At 48.1% G+C, this 13,267-nt stretch overlaps 1 protein-coding gene across 1 annotated transcript; it reads left to right on the top strand.

Moving 5' to 3' along the window:
* Nucleotides 1-10,456: 10,456 nt before the first annotated feature.
* Nucleotides 10,457-10,768, top strand: LOC130833562 (pterin-4-alpha-carbinolamine dehydratase-like). Its single transcript, XM_057703305.1, has one exon. It carries the CDS (start codon nucleotides 10,470-10,472, stop codon nucleotides 10,614-10,616), a length of 147 nt encoding a protein of 48 aa, XP_057559288.1. The 5' UTR covers nucleotides 10,457-10,469; the 3' UTR covers nucleotides 10,617-10,768.
* Nucleotides 10,769-13,267: the final 2,499 nt, after the last annotated feature.

Raw genomic sequence — 13,267 nt, 5'->3', positions numbered from 1 at the left:
TGGTCCTGCGGTGGGGTTCCGTAAGCTCCAGTTCTCCTCTGCCAGCTGCTTCCTTTGGGCCCTGACAGATAGAGGGCTCAGAGGTGGGCGAGGAAGGGACTTGCTCCTTGCTGTTTGCCGTTCCTGCCCCCACCCCTGGGGCACCGGCTGTTGCCTCCCATCTCTGCTTGTCTCCACACCAGAACCGGACTCATGGCTCCCAGGCAGAGGCTTCAGCCCCAGCCGGCAGCAGCCCTTCACCCTCCCAGATTCTAGGTTCTGATGGCAAAGGGGGAACGTTAGCTTAGTTTAGTGTTGCCCCAAATTGAGGCATTTCTGGGCCATCTGTGGGTTTTTTCCAAATCCTGTACCACAGGTTATTTGTTTATTTATTTCCTTAAATAGAACCATTTTAAGTATATGTATTTATTTTAAAAGAACATTTTGTATCATTACAGAATGTAGATGGTGTGATTCCACTGTCAGTAGGAAAATCTTGCCGTCATTACTGTTCTAAACGTACAATAATTTGTCCTTGTAGCACCTAAAATCCCTCTCCTGCCGTCAACGGTGGGTGACAGGCTTTGGGAAGCCCTGGGGTGTTGAGTGAATAGTATTTTGGGGTGCCTGCTGACGCCACTGCTTTGGTAATTGCTCTGAGGAGGTTTACAAAGGTGATCTGGACCCAGAGCAGCATGAAATCAAGCTTTCAAACCTTCCTCTCCCACCTTCTTTCCATCCACAATAGCCGCTGGAACACACGGATCTGGAAGCCTTTGATATACCCTGGTGGCCCTGACTTCTGTCCCTATTGAGTGTGGCTGGTGGGAAGAACTGGGGGCCCCCGGTGAGAAGGAGAAGCTGAACCTGAATTACTCCTATCACACAGTAGCCAAAAACCTCCCAGAAGTTTAAAAGGACAGTATTTATTGTAATTTATGGAAATATATTAGAGAATTTCCTGATGTAAATGCAAAGGTCTAAATTATATTCAAAAGAGAATATTTAATGACATGTTAGAAGGTGCTATATTCGAGAGCTATTTGTTAAAGTGCTCCCAATTTTGACAAACATTTGTAGAAGTGATTTTACTTTTTATCTTGAGGGAACAGAAGTAATATATGGGTAAAAACTTTGAGTAATATTCAGAAATGACATTGGAAAAAAGAAGAATTCAGCATCTGACGTATGTATTTTCTCTTATTTGCATAATAAATCAGGCATCACTGGCTTATGTACATAATTATCAGAACTCATCTTTATAAAACCAATAAAGAATGTTAAATCAGGAATTTTGTTAAGATTTTAAGTTAAACAGATGGTTAAAGACTCCTACGAGTGCTGATTCATCTAATATGAATCTCGTGATAAATTCATCTAATTTCATAAAATTAAGGCAAATAGAGAAACTGATATATATATACATAATATGTATGAATGTACACTGCATTAAGTACACTCACAATAGTGTGCAGTCAAAACCACTATGCATTTCCAGAATTTTTCACCATCACGAATAGGAGTTCTGGCCTGTTAAACACTAACTTCCATTCCTTCCCCTCCACTCAGCCCTTGGCAACGACCAGTGTACTTTCTGTCTCTGTTAATTTGACTACTCTAGGAACCTCATATAGGAGGAACCATACAATATTTATCTTTTTGTGACGGTTACATTTTTTTTAAGTACTTTTATTGGGATACAGTTAACAGACAATAAACAGCATATATTTAGAGTGTACAATTTATGTGACGGTTACATTTTGAGAAAGTCACTTACTCCACTTAGCATAATGTTTTCAAGGTCCATCCATGTTGTCAGAGCCCCATTCTTTTTCAGTGTGTGTGTGCAGAGCACATTTTGTTTATCCGTTCATCTATTGATAGACATTTGGGTTGTTTCCACCTTTTGGCTGTTGTGAACAAGGCAGCCATGAACACTGGTGTACAGGTGTCCGTCTGAGCCCCTGCTTTCTGTTCTTTGGGGTATTTATGTAGGAGGAGAACTGCTGGATCACATGGTGGTTCTATGTTTAACTTTTGAGGAATGCTTTTGTCACATTTTTATGCCCAGTGAATCATCTGGAAATCAAAATTTCCTATCACTTATCTCTTTTTTGTTATTTTGTTAACCATTTTTCACTGACAGTGGCCAGCAGGGTTCTAGACAGGCTGATAAGTAGATGAGGGCAGAGAGTAAAAAAGTCCCACAGGAAAAACAGAACAGGAAAGGGAGGCGGAGAGTTGATGGGAGTTCCTGTCATCACTGAGTGTGTGTGGGAGGTGTTGGGAAGAGCCCTGCAGGGGTGACATGTGAGCAGAAACCTCCTTGGGGGAAGGAGTTGTGCTGGATGAAGGTGGCGGGGAGTACTGCACACGGGAGCCCTTGGAGAGATCACGGCAGGAAGTCCAGGAACTTCAGGAAGGCCAGGGTGGCTGCAGCCTTGTGAGGGGTGCGGAGGGGTGGGGGCTGGAGAGCGGGTGGGGCCAGGTCATGAGGGCCTTGTCAGCCACGTGAGAACGTGGGGTTTCATCTCACAGGCGATGGGAGGCCTTCGTAGGGCTCGGGGCTGGGACTGACAGGATCTGGCTCACACTTTGAGACAGCCTCCCTGCTTGTTGGGTCGGGAGTGGCCTTGAGAGGGCCAAGAGTGGGATGGGAGACCGATTTGCCGTCCGTGTCGTAGAGTGCCTGCGACGGGGTGTTTCTTCCAGGCTCAGACAGTGAGCGCAGGGCGTGCTTGTTGGAACCGGCATTTTAATTTGGCATTCAGGCTGCTTTCAAAGAAATTACACTCTTTAATATCTGTATCAGAAGGACTCTTTCAGTATCTGTAGTAGGGGACCACTGACCTTGCATTTTCAATTGCTTGCCAAGGTCCCTGCCCAGGGTGCTCCCGTGGTTACACACCAGTGACCAGATAAGAAGCAAATGGCATCATCGCCTTATCATCCCAACAGCTGGTGTCTGCCTGGTGCCCAAAGACGCTGAGGATGGACGGCTGGGGCGACAAGCCAGGGAAGGTAGGCCCTGGAATGAATGCTTCATTTCTGTGAGCTTCTCTTATGCTGTTTGAAGAGCGCTGCATGTGAAAGAGGAATTTAATAAGAAATTTGAAAGACTTTATAGGATGGTAACCCAACCCACCGTTTAGGTTTAACATGGAGGATACCTCGGGTTGTGGTAACAAGAAAGAAGAGGACTTAGGTTTTTAGATACTTTGGTCAGCAGGGCTTTATAAACTTAGTATCCAGACAGTCTTCTCTATTTATTGCTGAAGAAAGAGAAAAAAAATAGAGGAAAAAGATTAATTGGTTCATTTTGAGTATATTTCTTTTGACTCGTGAAGTTTATTGCCAAATTTGATATAAAAAAGGTTTTATGACCTGACATTTATCATTTGTATTTATTGAGAGTAACTTATTTTCCCAAATTCAATAATGCCAAGAAGCAGAGTTAAGCTGAGTGACTCCATGGAACGGTCCGTCCGTGTCCTTTAACCCCACTGGGGGAAGCTGACCAGCGACGGTGCACTGTGCGGTCAGCGATGACTACTTTGTACGTTTTCTCACCTTCCTTACGCTGGGGTCCTTATTTTTCTTACATGTCAAATCCCATCCCATATCTTACGGGAAGACCAAAAAGATAATAATTTAAAAAAAAAAAAACACACAGAATTAAGTGACAGCAGAGGGCCAGAAAGTGTTGAAAGGTAGAAAGCAAATAGAATCAGCCTCATAGGGAAACGAAACTAGAGCCAACACAGGGAAGGGAGCTGAGAGGGTGAAAATACGCAGAAGATCCTGAGTTCTGAGTTACAGATCCGAGGTGCAGGGGCGTGGGGAGGGGAGGCTCATGGGGACTGATTGGGGGGTCTTTAATTAATTAGCGAGGAGTCCCTTCCCCTCTTCTTACTGTGTTACGTTGGCAGGCGTCTCCTGAGGTCAGAGCAGTTGGTGAGGGCTCTCGGGTCACAAGGCCAGGGAGTGAGAGGCCTTGCAGGAGCTCAGACACTGGGGAGGGAGAGTGTCCCAGAAAGGTACTCAAATAGTCCCAAGTCCGCAAACACCCGAGGAGAGGTAGCACCAGGCATGCTTGACTCCAGATGCGACAAGGGGAGGATCAAAGCCTTGAGAAACGGGGGTAATGCAGCAAAGGGGAAGAGAAGGAACCTAAGGGCACTCTGAGGGGCTCAGAGAGATCTCGAGTCTGCCGTGTGACTGCCTGGCCAGAGTACTGTTTTCAACACAGGAAGCTCCCTCCCTGGGCCGCAGAGCAAGGACGGGCACGGCAGTGAGAGAAAAGCGAAGGGGTGTGGAGGGTGCCCCTACACATTTGACACGGAGTTAAAGAGCCCGGAAAAAGAGGAAAGGGGCACTGCAGAGAAGGAAATGTTAAACAGCAGACAACAAACAGAAAACACAAGGAAAGAAATGGGAGCTTCTCAGAGTAGCAAAAAGACACGAGTCTTCCTCGCGAGAGGACCCACTGCACAGGTTGCTGGAGAAGGCCCACCGGCCGACACCTCGGGAAGCCGGGGGTGCGCTGAATGCCGGGAGCGTCTGGGAAGAAGGATGGTGTTTCCTGCTAAGGAGCACAATTCAGAGGGGCATTCGACTTGTCACTGCCGGTATCAGATGCCGGGAGACGATGGGGGACGTCTCCTCACATCCCAGGAAGCTCTTGCACCTCCAATCCCGTGCTCAGCCACCATGGCCTTCAAGGGCGGGGGTGAAATGAAGAGGTCTCAGACCTGCAGGGCTCGGAAAGCCTGCCTTCCAGAGGTCCTCACGAGGACTTGAGAATGTCCTGGACCAACATGCACGGTAAATCCAAAATCAGCACCTGTTTGCGACACAATTCAGTTCATACAGAGATGTGCGAAGTGAGACTCCTTCCTCCGCCCCCCAGGAGAGCCATGGTTAGGAATGTGTTCTTCCAGGTGTTTCTATGTATGGGCTAACAGTTCAGTTTTAAGTGTAACGCTTTATATGAAAGTATATCCTTGCCAAAAGGCCACATTCTACAGAATGTTGGCAAAATGGCTTTTTGCAGCTTGGCATTTTGCTGTGGAAACCCGTCCTTGCGTAGTTCCCTCGTTCTTTGTGAAGTCTATGCTCTGATTTATTTAACCAGTTCCTGTTAATTAGGGAGGGCCCTAATTATTTAACTGGTCCCTATTAATAAGTATTTAGATTGCGTTTATATTTCAATATGAAACGAATACTGCAGTGAATATTGGACTTTTATCTCTGCATATGAGCTGATATTTATACAGGATAAACCCCTAGAATTGGAGTAATTGCTAGATCAAAGTGACTGGGCAATTAAAAATCTGATAGATCTCGCTGACTTTCCCTCCAACATCATCACTACCCATTATTCTTTCGTTGAAGGGGTCCTGCATTGGCTTTTCCAGGGAGGTGGTGAGGGGTGCCTGGGGTTGGGCGGACGTGGGCTGTGAAGTTTCTCCTACAGATGGCGCTGTTGCCCCGCTCTGGGCCTCTCCTGCCCCCGGGAAGCATCGTAATTACAAAACAAAAAGGAATTAAGCTGCGCACACAGGCGGGCTGCAGGGTTTTTAATGTTTGTGCCCAGACCTATGTTTCCTCACCTTCCTGGCTGTAAAACTCAGATAACTTTGTGATCCACTGTTCTTCAGAAGGAAAAAAGAAAAGATTCTATTTGACCATCTTTTTTGAGATCTTTAGAATTTCACCCTTTGAAAATAAGTCTTTGAGAATTTCCAACGATATGCATCCACTTAGTGTATTTTGGGAGGAGAAACAGTTTAGGTTTCAGCTTAATGCTTTAAAAAATGTGCTTCCTCCTGAAAGAAAGAATCCTCTTGATCTCAAGGGAACAGATGGGAACCTCTATGATAATCTTGCAGAATTAAGTGTTCCGGGTGGCATTTACCTGCTCACACTGGCACTTAAATCCCAGGAGATTCAGTGTGTCGGAACGGGACGGAGTGTCCTGTGAGGAAGATGGCCTTGGCCCTTAGGAACATATTCCCAGGCTTCTGGGTGGGTCTCCTCGAGGTCCTGGGTGACAGACCCTAGTTGGTGACGAGCCAGAGTGCCTCTCTCTCCACCCAGGCGGGAGTCGGGGAGAGAAGCAGGTGGGGGCTGTGGGCAGTCAGGCTCCCTAGACGGGACACGGCTCAGAACATGCTCGGGGTCGGGACGCGCGTGTCGGCAGCAAACGCAAAGCAAGGACGGTCAGTGTGATGCACAGTGGCCCATTTGTGCCTTCGGTCACCCTTGTCCAGCTTGAAGCAAGCACCAGGCCTCGCTGCGGGTTCAGGATTCAGAGCCCTGATGAGCCCTGCTTTTCCGCCGAGGATGAGAGAGAGGAGGCAGGCACTGGGGGGTCAGCAGAGGATGCTTTGCTGTTAGAGAATTTATTTCATGCATGCTTTTAGAAATGAAATGCACCACCAGGTCCTCTCAGTACAAAAGGTTCAGGGATGCAGCAACCTTGATGAATCCCAGTCAAGACTCTGAATAATTTAGGAGTAATAAACCCAGCCAGAGGAGCACTCCCAAGCAGTCTGCCTTTTTCCTGCATGTCTCTCTCTAAATGGGTGACCCCAGCCTTCTCCTGTCTCTGCAGCTCCTCCTGTCCATGACAATCAGAAGTAGGCTCTGTGTGTGTCAGCTGAGAGGCACTGTTGAAAGTTAACATGTTTCTTTGTGTAAGTTGCTCATTCCACCGGAAAGAGAGGATTTTTGTTGTTACTGTAGCCTTAATGTATGCATAAGAAAGCAGACTCTCTGGGTAACCATGAAAATGTGATACTTAATATTTCTGCATGTCTTAAAGGAAAGTCAGAAAATCTGACAGATGTGAAGTTGGGGTGGGAGAGCTGGTGTTTGCAGAGTTGATGGTGGCTAAGAGGCCCCTGCACGTGTGTCTGGAGTGGGCCTGTGTTCCAGAAGTGTTTTCAGTACAAGGTAATGGATGGCAGAGGTGGAAACTTAAAAGACTTGATCTTGGAGCACCGTGCTAGAATGTGAGCTACAGTGATCCCAGGCTGGGTACAGGGGTCTGGCCCCACTGGAGGACCCTGGGCCTGTGTCAGGGAGTGGAGGGCTTGAGGTCATGCCCCAGCATGGTGGGAGGTCAGGAGCAAAGTGATGTCCTGGGAGCCAGAAGTTCAAGACAAAGGACTCTGTAAATGTTGAATCTTAGCCAGAAGCAAACCCCAGGTTCTGGAGGCAGGAGGTCAGCAAAGCAGGAAGCGATGGGGTAGGGGTGAACCCAGGTAGCAAGATGTTGGAGGCAGCCTGGTGGCAAAGCCAGAAGATTGAATGGGTAGTGATGAGGAGAATCTGGAGTTCATACCCAGCTAGAAAATAGCTTTCTGCCTGCTCTGCTTCTCTAAAACCTGCTTGCTGCACTACAGTGAGGAGAAAATACTTTAACAATCAACTGGAACCTAAAAGGTGACCAGATAAGTATGGACTGTTCTGTTCCTGCCCCTGCTCACCTTTGTTTGAAAACCCTTTGCATGTAACCCCTAGCAACTCCCGTGCTCTGTAATCACCTGTAACCTATGGAAACTGTAGTCAATCAATGCCAACTGTAGCCAATCAATTAATGCCAACTGTAGCTATGTGCCTTAACCTATATGAGGAGAGAATTCACCTGGAATGGGGCCCGGAATTTTGGAGCGTTAGCTCTTCTGGGTCCGCCGGCTCAATAAACCTGAGTTCTCCAACCCTCCAAGTGTGGTGCTTGGTTTCTCGACGGATCGATTTCTGCTACAGAAGGACTATGATGGCAATGTCCCTCCTTGTTTGTGGGCTACGCATCATGGATGCTTGACATGGTTTCTTGTTTACTCGGCACACCAACAGCCCCATCTGCACTCAGCGCTGGGGAGTTGGGCGGCCTTGACAAGATCTCACAGCCAGGCTGGGGTTGGCACCCAGACACCCCTACTCCAGAGCCTGTGTTCTCCTGCACCTCTGATTCTGCGCAAGGTCAAGTGGCTAGGAGTTGCCCAGCTTTTGCCTTGCTCTGCCTCTAAGGCTGGGATGGAGGCTGGGAGACATGGACTCAAACCTGCCCCTTCTTTGTGTTCACTGCCTCAGTTACAGGCCTCCTTGTCTGAGCCCTCCCCCTTTTTCAGTCACTCCAGATCCTTCGCTTTCCACCTGTGAAGTGTCTCCTGGGTCAGCTTCCATCTCTGCAGTGTCCCTTCCCCGACAGCTCTCATCAGGATGGTCTGGCTCATAGGAGTCCCTCTCTGCTTGTCCTCCCTGTCCTCTCCCTCCCCTGTTTCCCCTCCCCCTTACTTTAAGGTATTCTCTCCACTGACCCCAGCGAGTTTCCCAAGTACTGAAGGACGCTAACCACCCTTCTGCTTCAGCAGAGTCTCCCCCCTGCCCTCACTCCACAACGTGGCCCTTGCTTCCTCTCCTCTCTGGTTCCAGCTCTTGTGGTGGAGGCTGCCTGGAGCCCCATCTGGAGAAGGAGCTCCCTGGGGCCCAGGCCGTGGTCGATTAGGAATGCCTGCCAGGGGCCTGGACGTGGTGAGTAGGGGTGAGTCCACCCAAACCTCTGGCTACTTGTGGTTGAACATGCTCTATGTTTCTGTGAGTCTGAGTTTTGCAAATATTTCTTTCATTTCTCGGGATGTTTTTATCCCTTTCGGATCACCTTGCAAGCACTTAATCGCCCTTCAGCTCTGCAGAATCATCCCCGTGAGGCTTTCACCGACCCCACCTGGCATCTTATCCCTGGTTGCTGCCGTGACACTTTGCAAAGCTACCTCTTGGCTCTCCTGTCACTGTATTATAATCACCTGTGTATACTGTCCCCACCCCTGCTCACCTTTGTTTGAAAACCCATAGTTGACTCGGAGGCCCTGAGAGCAGAGAAGGCTTTAGAAATTATGTATTCCAGTACCTGTCACATAATCAATATTCAGAATGAGTGCTGAGTTTTGGAAATCTACATCCTTTATATCCGCCTTTACAATCAGCACAGGATAGCACGATTCAGTGGAGTTCTTATTTAATCTTATAAATGGGGTCTTTTACCTGGCTCAACTTTCATGGTAGAGCTACGGGGAAAGAAATTAAAAGGAAAAGATAGCAGGAATTTGGTTAAGGAGAACAAATTAACTTTTAGGTAGATTTCAAAATTACTTTTGCTTCAGTTCACACGTGGTTACCAAGCATCTACCAAGGGTGGATTCCATGGTGGGTTCTCCTGTACTTTTGCAAGACTCTGTGTCCACATCTATAGGAGGGGTTTGGATCAAAATCCTACCTTATGGGGTTATTGAGAGGGTCACATGGGTGAAGCTGTGTCCAGTGCTTTGCACAGTGCCTGGTGGGTATCCAGACAGCTGACCTTGCTACTATATCGAGGTGTGTCTAGCACCACTGGTAATGCCGGGCCGCCTATCTTCCCCACTCTTGGCTGATTCTCACAATTACTTGGGGAATTTTGACAAGGTATAGACTTTCTAAAATGCAGCCGTGAAAAAGATGGAAAGAGAGGGCTAGAGACTGGGACTGGAGGGACAACTTTAAATTTATGATGGAAGATTTCATTTAAATACAGACTCCTGGGCCCTGTTTCTAGAATTTTGATCCTATAGCTTTCGAGTGAAATCTGGAAACATGTATTTTACGGAGTTCCCTAAGTGAAGTATCTGATCCACTAGATTTTGGAGCCCCTGTCTTACAGATAAGGACCACCTGCTGGTGTTTCTGAATCAGCACCACCCTTGCAGGGAGCAGTCCATAATTTTGTATTTGTCGAACTGACTCACGTTGTGGAAAGGAAACTGAGACTGATGCTTCATGTTGACAAATCTAATATCCATTCCTAACCCCCTTCTCCCTTTTTTGTCTCCACTTTAGAGGCTGAAAAGTGAAATATCCACTTTCTCAGCATCCTAAGTATTTAGGAGTGGCCATATAAAAGCACAAATGTTCTGGGTGGTTGCTGAAAAAGTCTGGCTTTGGGGAGAGAAAGGATTTATTTAGATGCTCCCCTTTCCTTCTCCCTTTTGCCTTGAACATCCATGTAATGTCTGGAGCTGTGGCAGCCATTTTGTACTCATGAAGGAAGGCCAAGAGAAATTGTGGAGACCCTAGACCCGACATCATTAGATCCCTGAAATGATGTAGTGGCCACCTTCTCAGACTTCTTGTAATGTAGGTAAAATTAACCCCCTTTTTAAAAATTAAGGGCCCCGCGCCATGGCTTCCCTGTGCGCCCGGCGCCCCACTCGCCCGCGCTGCCGCCACCTGCTGTTGCCCGCGTCTGTGCCCGCGCCCGCCATGGCTGGCAAAGCACACGGGCTAAGTGCTGAGGAGTGGGAGCAGCTGCTGCCGAACCTGCGGGCCGTGGGGTGGAACGAGCTGGAAGGACGGGATGCCATCTTCGAGCAGTTCCATTTTAAAGATTTCAGTCGGGCTTTTGGCTTCATGACGAGAGTGGAGATTTCAGTCGGGCTTTTGGCTTCATGACGAGAGTGGCCCTGCAGGCTGAGAAATTGGACCACCATCCTGAATGGTTTAACATGTACAACAAGGTCCACATCACCCTGAGCACTCATGAGTGTGCGGGCCTTTCAGAACGGGACATAAACCTGGGCAGCTTCATCGAGTAAGTAGCAGTGTCCATGACATAGACCCTGCCCTTCCTCTCTGAGCTCTTCTGGGGAAAGGGAAGGACGGAACTGGGGATCCAGAGAGGGAACAGGGTAGCCCCGAGTTGTTGGTGCAGTCAGAATGGCCAAGTCGACCCCACTGCTTCCATTTCGGGGCAAATCCTTGCTGTGGAAGGAGAGGCCAGCATCACTGCCAAGACTAGAAACGTAGACTGTTTTCCCCCACACCACTCTTGTCCTCCTTGGGGCTCTGCGACATGTACACTAATTTGAATAAGTTCTTCCCTTTCTTTACAACTTCGCAGCAACAGTAATGATTTTCTTTCCAGGCTGTGTCTTGCTGCCTTTCTGATTCATTTCCCAAGAAGCTGTGATAGAAACTCTGACAAAGATAAACAAGGTCTTATCGTAGAAACTAGAACCCTAAAGCCATTCTCATCCTATGTGACAGAAACCCGTGTGCTTTTATGCCTCAAATAAAAATATTGTTTCAGTTGAAAAAAAAAAAATTAAGGTTGGTTGGGTTTTCTGTTATTTCCAGTTGAAAGGGACCCAAGATAAGGGTACTGACGTAAGGAAGCAATAGACCTGAGTTCTGACCCTTGTTTTGAATTTGGTAGGTGTTCTCAGGCAGGCTTCTCTCCCCTTCTGATGCCCAGTTTAACAGTCTGTAAAACGTGGCGATAGGACTGGGTGACACCACGTTGCTCCTCGTGTCTCCTGCGGCTTGTTAGTAACGCAGGTTTAGTGCCTGTGCCTCCTCATTTGAGATGCTCCTTCTAGATCCATTAGGTTCACTTGGTTGCAAGCAAGAGGCGGCTGCCGTGCCATGGGAGACTGGTTTATTTGAAGACACGAGGGGCTGCACGACAGTAACAGGAGCTGCAGGTGGAGGACTGACCCTGAGAAAGTCAGCCGTCAGCACAGATCCTGAGATCAGGAGCCGAAGTGTGCAGACTCCGGCCTGCAGGCCAGACCCTAGGCGCCATCTGTTTTGTAAATAAAGTATTACCGGAACAGAGCTGCCGCCATCCACTGACGCCTTGCCCACAGCTGCGTTCACGAAGGCAGAGTTCTGACAGAGGCTACAGGCCGCCCAGAGCTGAAAGTAGTCACCACCTGGCCCTTTCCTGACAACGTGTGCTGCCCCTGACTTAGGGGGTTGGAACCACCCACGAGCCTCCACAGGCAGCGAAAAGAGGAGTGAAGAGCAGACCACGGCCCCTGCAGGAGGGTGTCCCTAAAACTCCTTCGGAAATGATGGCCTGCTGATTCATACTCCCTTCTTGTACCTCCTCCTCCCCCTCCTCCCCCTCCTCCTCTCTCTTCACAATACTTACTGCCTGGTGGCAGATGGCATGTCATTTTGTTTATCTCTGTGTCACCTGCCTCCCACGTGGCAGTATCAGGTCCCCGAGGGCAGGAGTCCATCTGTCCCTTCCCTGTGCACCCTCAGTCCAGGACAGTGTCTGCCACAGAGCAGGTGCTCCGTGAATATTCACTGAAAGGATAACTGTGAGCTGTTCTTTAGACTCACTGTGCCGTTTCCAGCGTCCAGGAGACCGTCTTTCTGGTCTAACTCAAGTCATCTGTCTCCCCGTCACTTGGGAACCGATGGGCACTTTGCTTTACAGAGACAAACACACCAGGAGAGAGGCAAGTCCCCCAGGAGAAATTAAGTTGCAGTTACAAAGGATAGGAGTGGTGTGTGATGGATGCGGGGTGTCTGCAAAGAGCAAAGATCAACTATGGAGAAACAAGATCTTTTGGAACTGCTTGTGCATTGTGTGCTTGTGACGTTTCTTCTTGTGTTCTTATATAACCTTCCAGACTCGGTGCCTTCTTTCTCCTTTGCGGTCCGCGGTTGTTGAGGGCAGGGAGTCTAGCTACCTACCTACTTCTTCCTTGTCTTTTACTGTCCTCCCGCCAAACGCCAGCGCCCAGCATCCTGCCTGCCGGAGGTGAGGGGCTGAGCCAGTAGTGTGGGTTTGATGCATTTTAACAGCGGGTAGAATTTTGCATGCATTCATGTGCCAGCCTTTCAAGCCAGAAGACAGAGGTGTGGGGAAAACAACAGGTTGAGGCTTCGTTGTAACCCAAGACATGTTTGGCTGGTGTATGAATCCATCTGCAGTGACTGCCTGGATAATAATATTCCATATTGGAGGCTCTGTTCTATTTGAATGTACAGATTAATCAATACTATGACTACTATTTCCAGAAAGCTTCTTGCTGAAATTATGAAATGGTGTGTTTAGGCTTCACAGCTACAAAACATGATCTTCTAGGTGAAAGAAGATGAATAGCTTCAAAGAAAGCTGTCCCCCTCCCTCCCTGCCCCTGGAAAACAGGACCAGATGATGAAGAAAAATGACTCAGGACCTGTCTACACCTCCTGTGAAACGTTCCACTCCTTGAGCATTTTATTCAAGCAGCGTCAGCCGGGCACAGTGCATTAACACCACGAGTTTCTTGTGATGTTTTTCGACTGATAATATTTTCCTCCCAAGTTCTCTATAAACACTAAAGCAATAACAGTGAAAACCAGCCTTTTTTTTTTTTTTTGCTCCTGAAAATGTCTGATTTCTCGCACTGGGTGAGATTTATCTAGTTCATGTCGTATCTATCTCCCAGGGGAGGGAAAGGGATGG

The sequence above is a fragment of the Hippopotamus amphibius genome, chromosome 12, assembly GCF_030028045.1.
Source record: "Hippopotamus amphibius kiboko isolate mHipAmp2 chromosome 12, mHipAmp2.hap2, whole genome shotgun sequence".
Lineage (NCBI taxonomy): Eukaryota > Metazoa > Chordata > Mammalia > Artiodactyla > Hippopotamidae > Hippopotamus > Hippopotamus amphibius.
The sequence above is the reverse complement of the archived record's forward strand: the minus strand, read 5'-3'. Positions and strand labels throughout refer to the sequence as shown.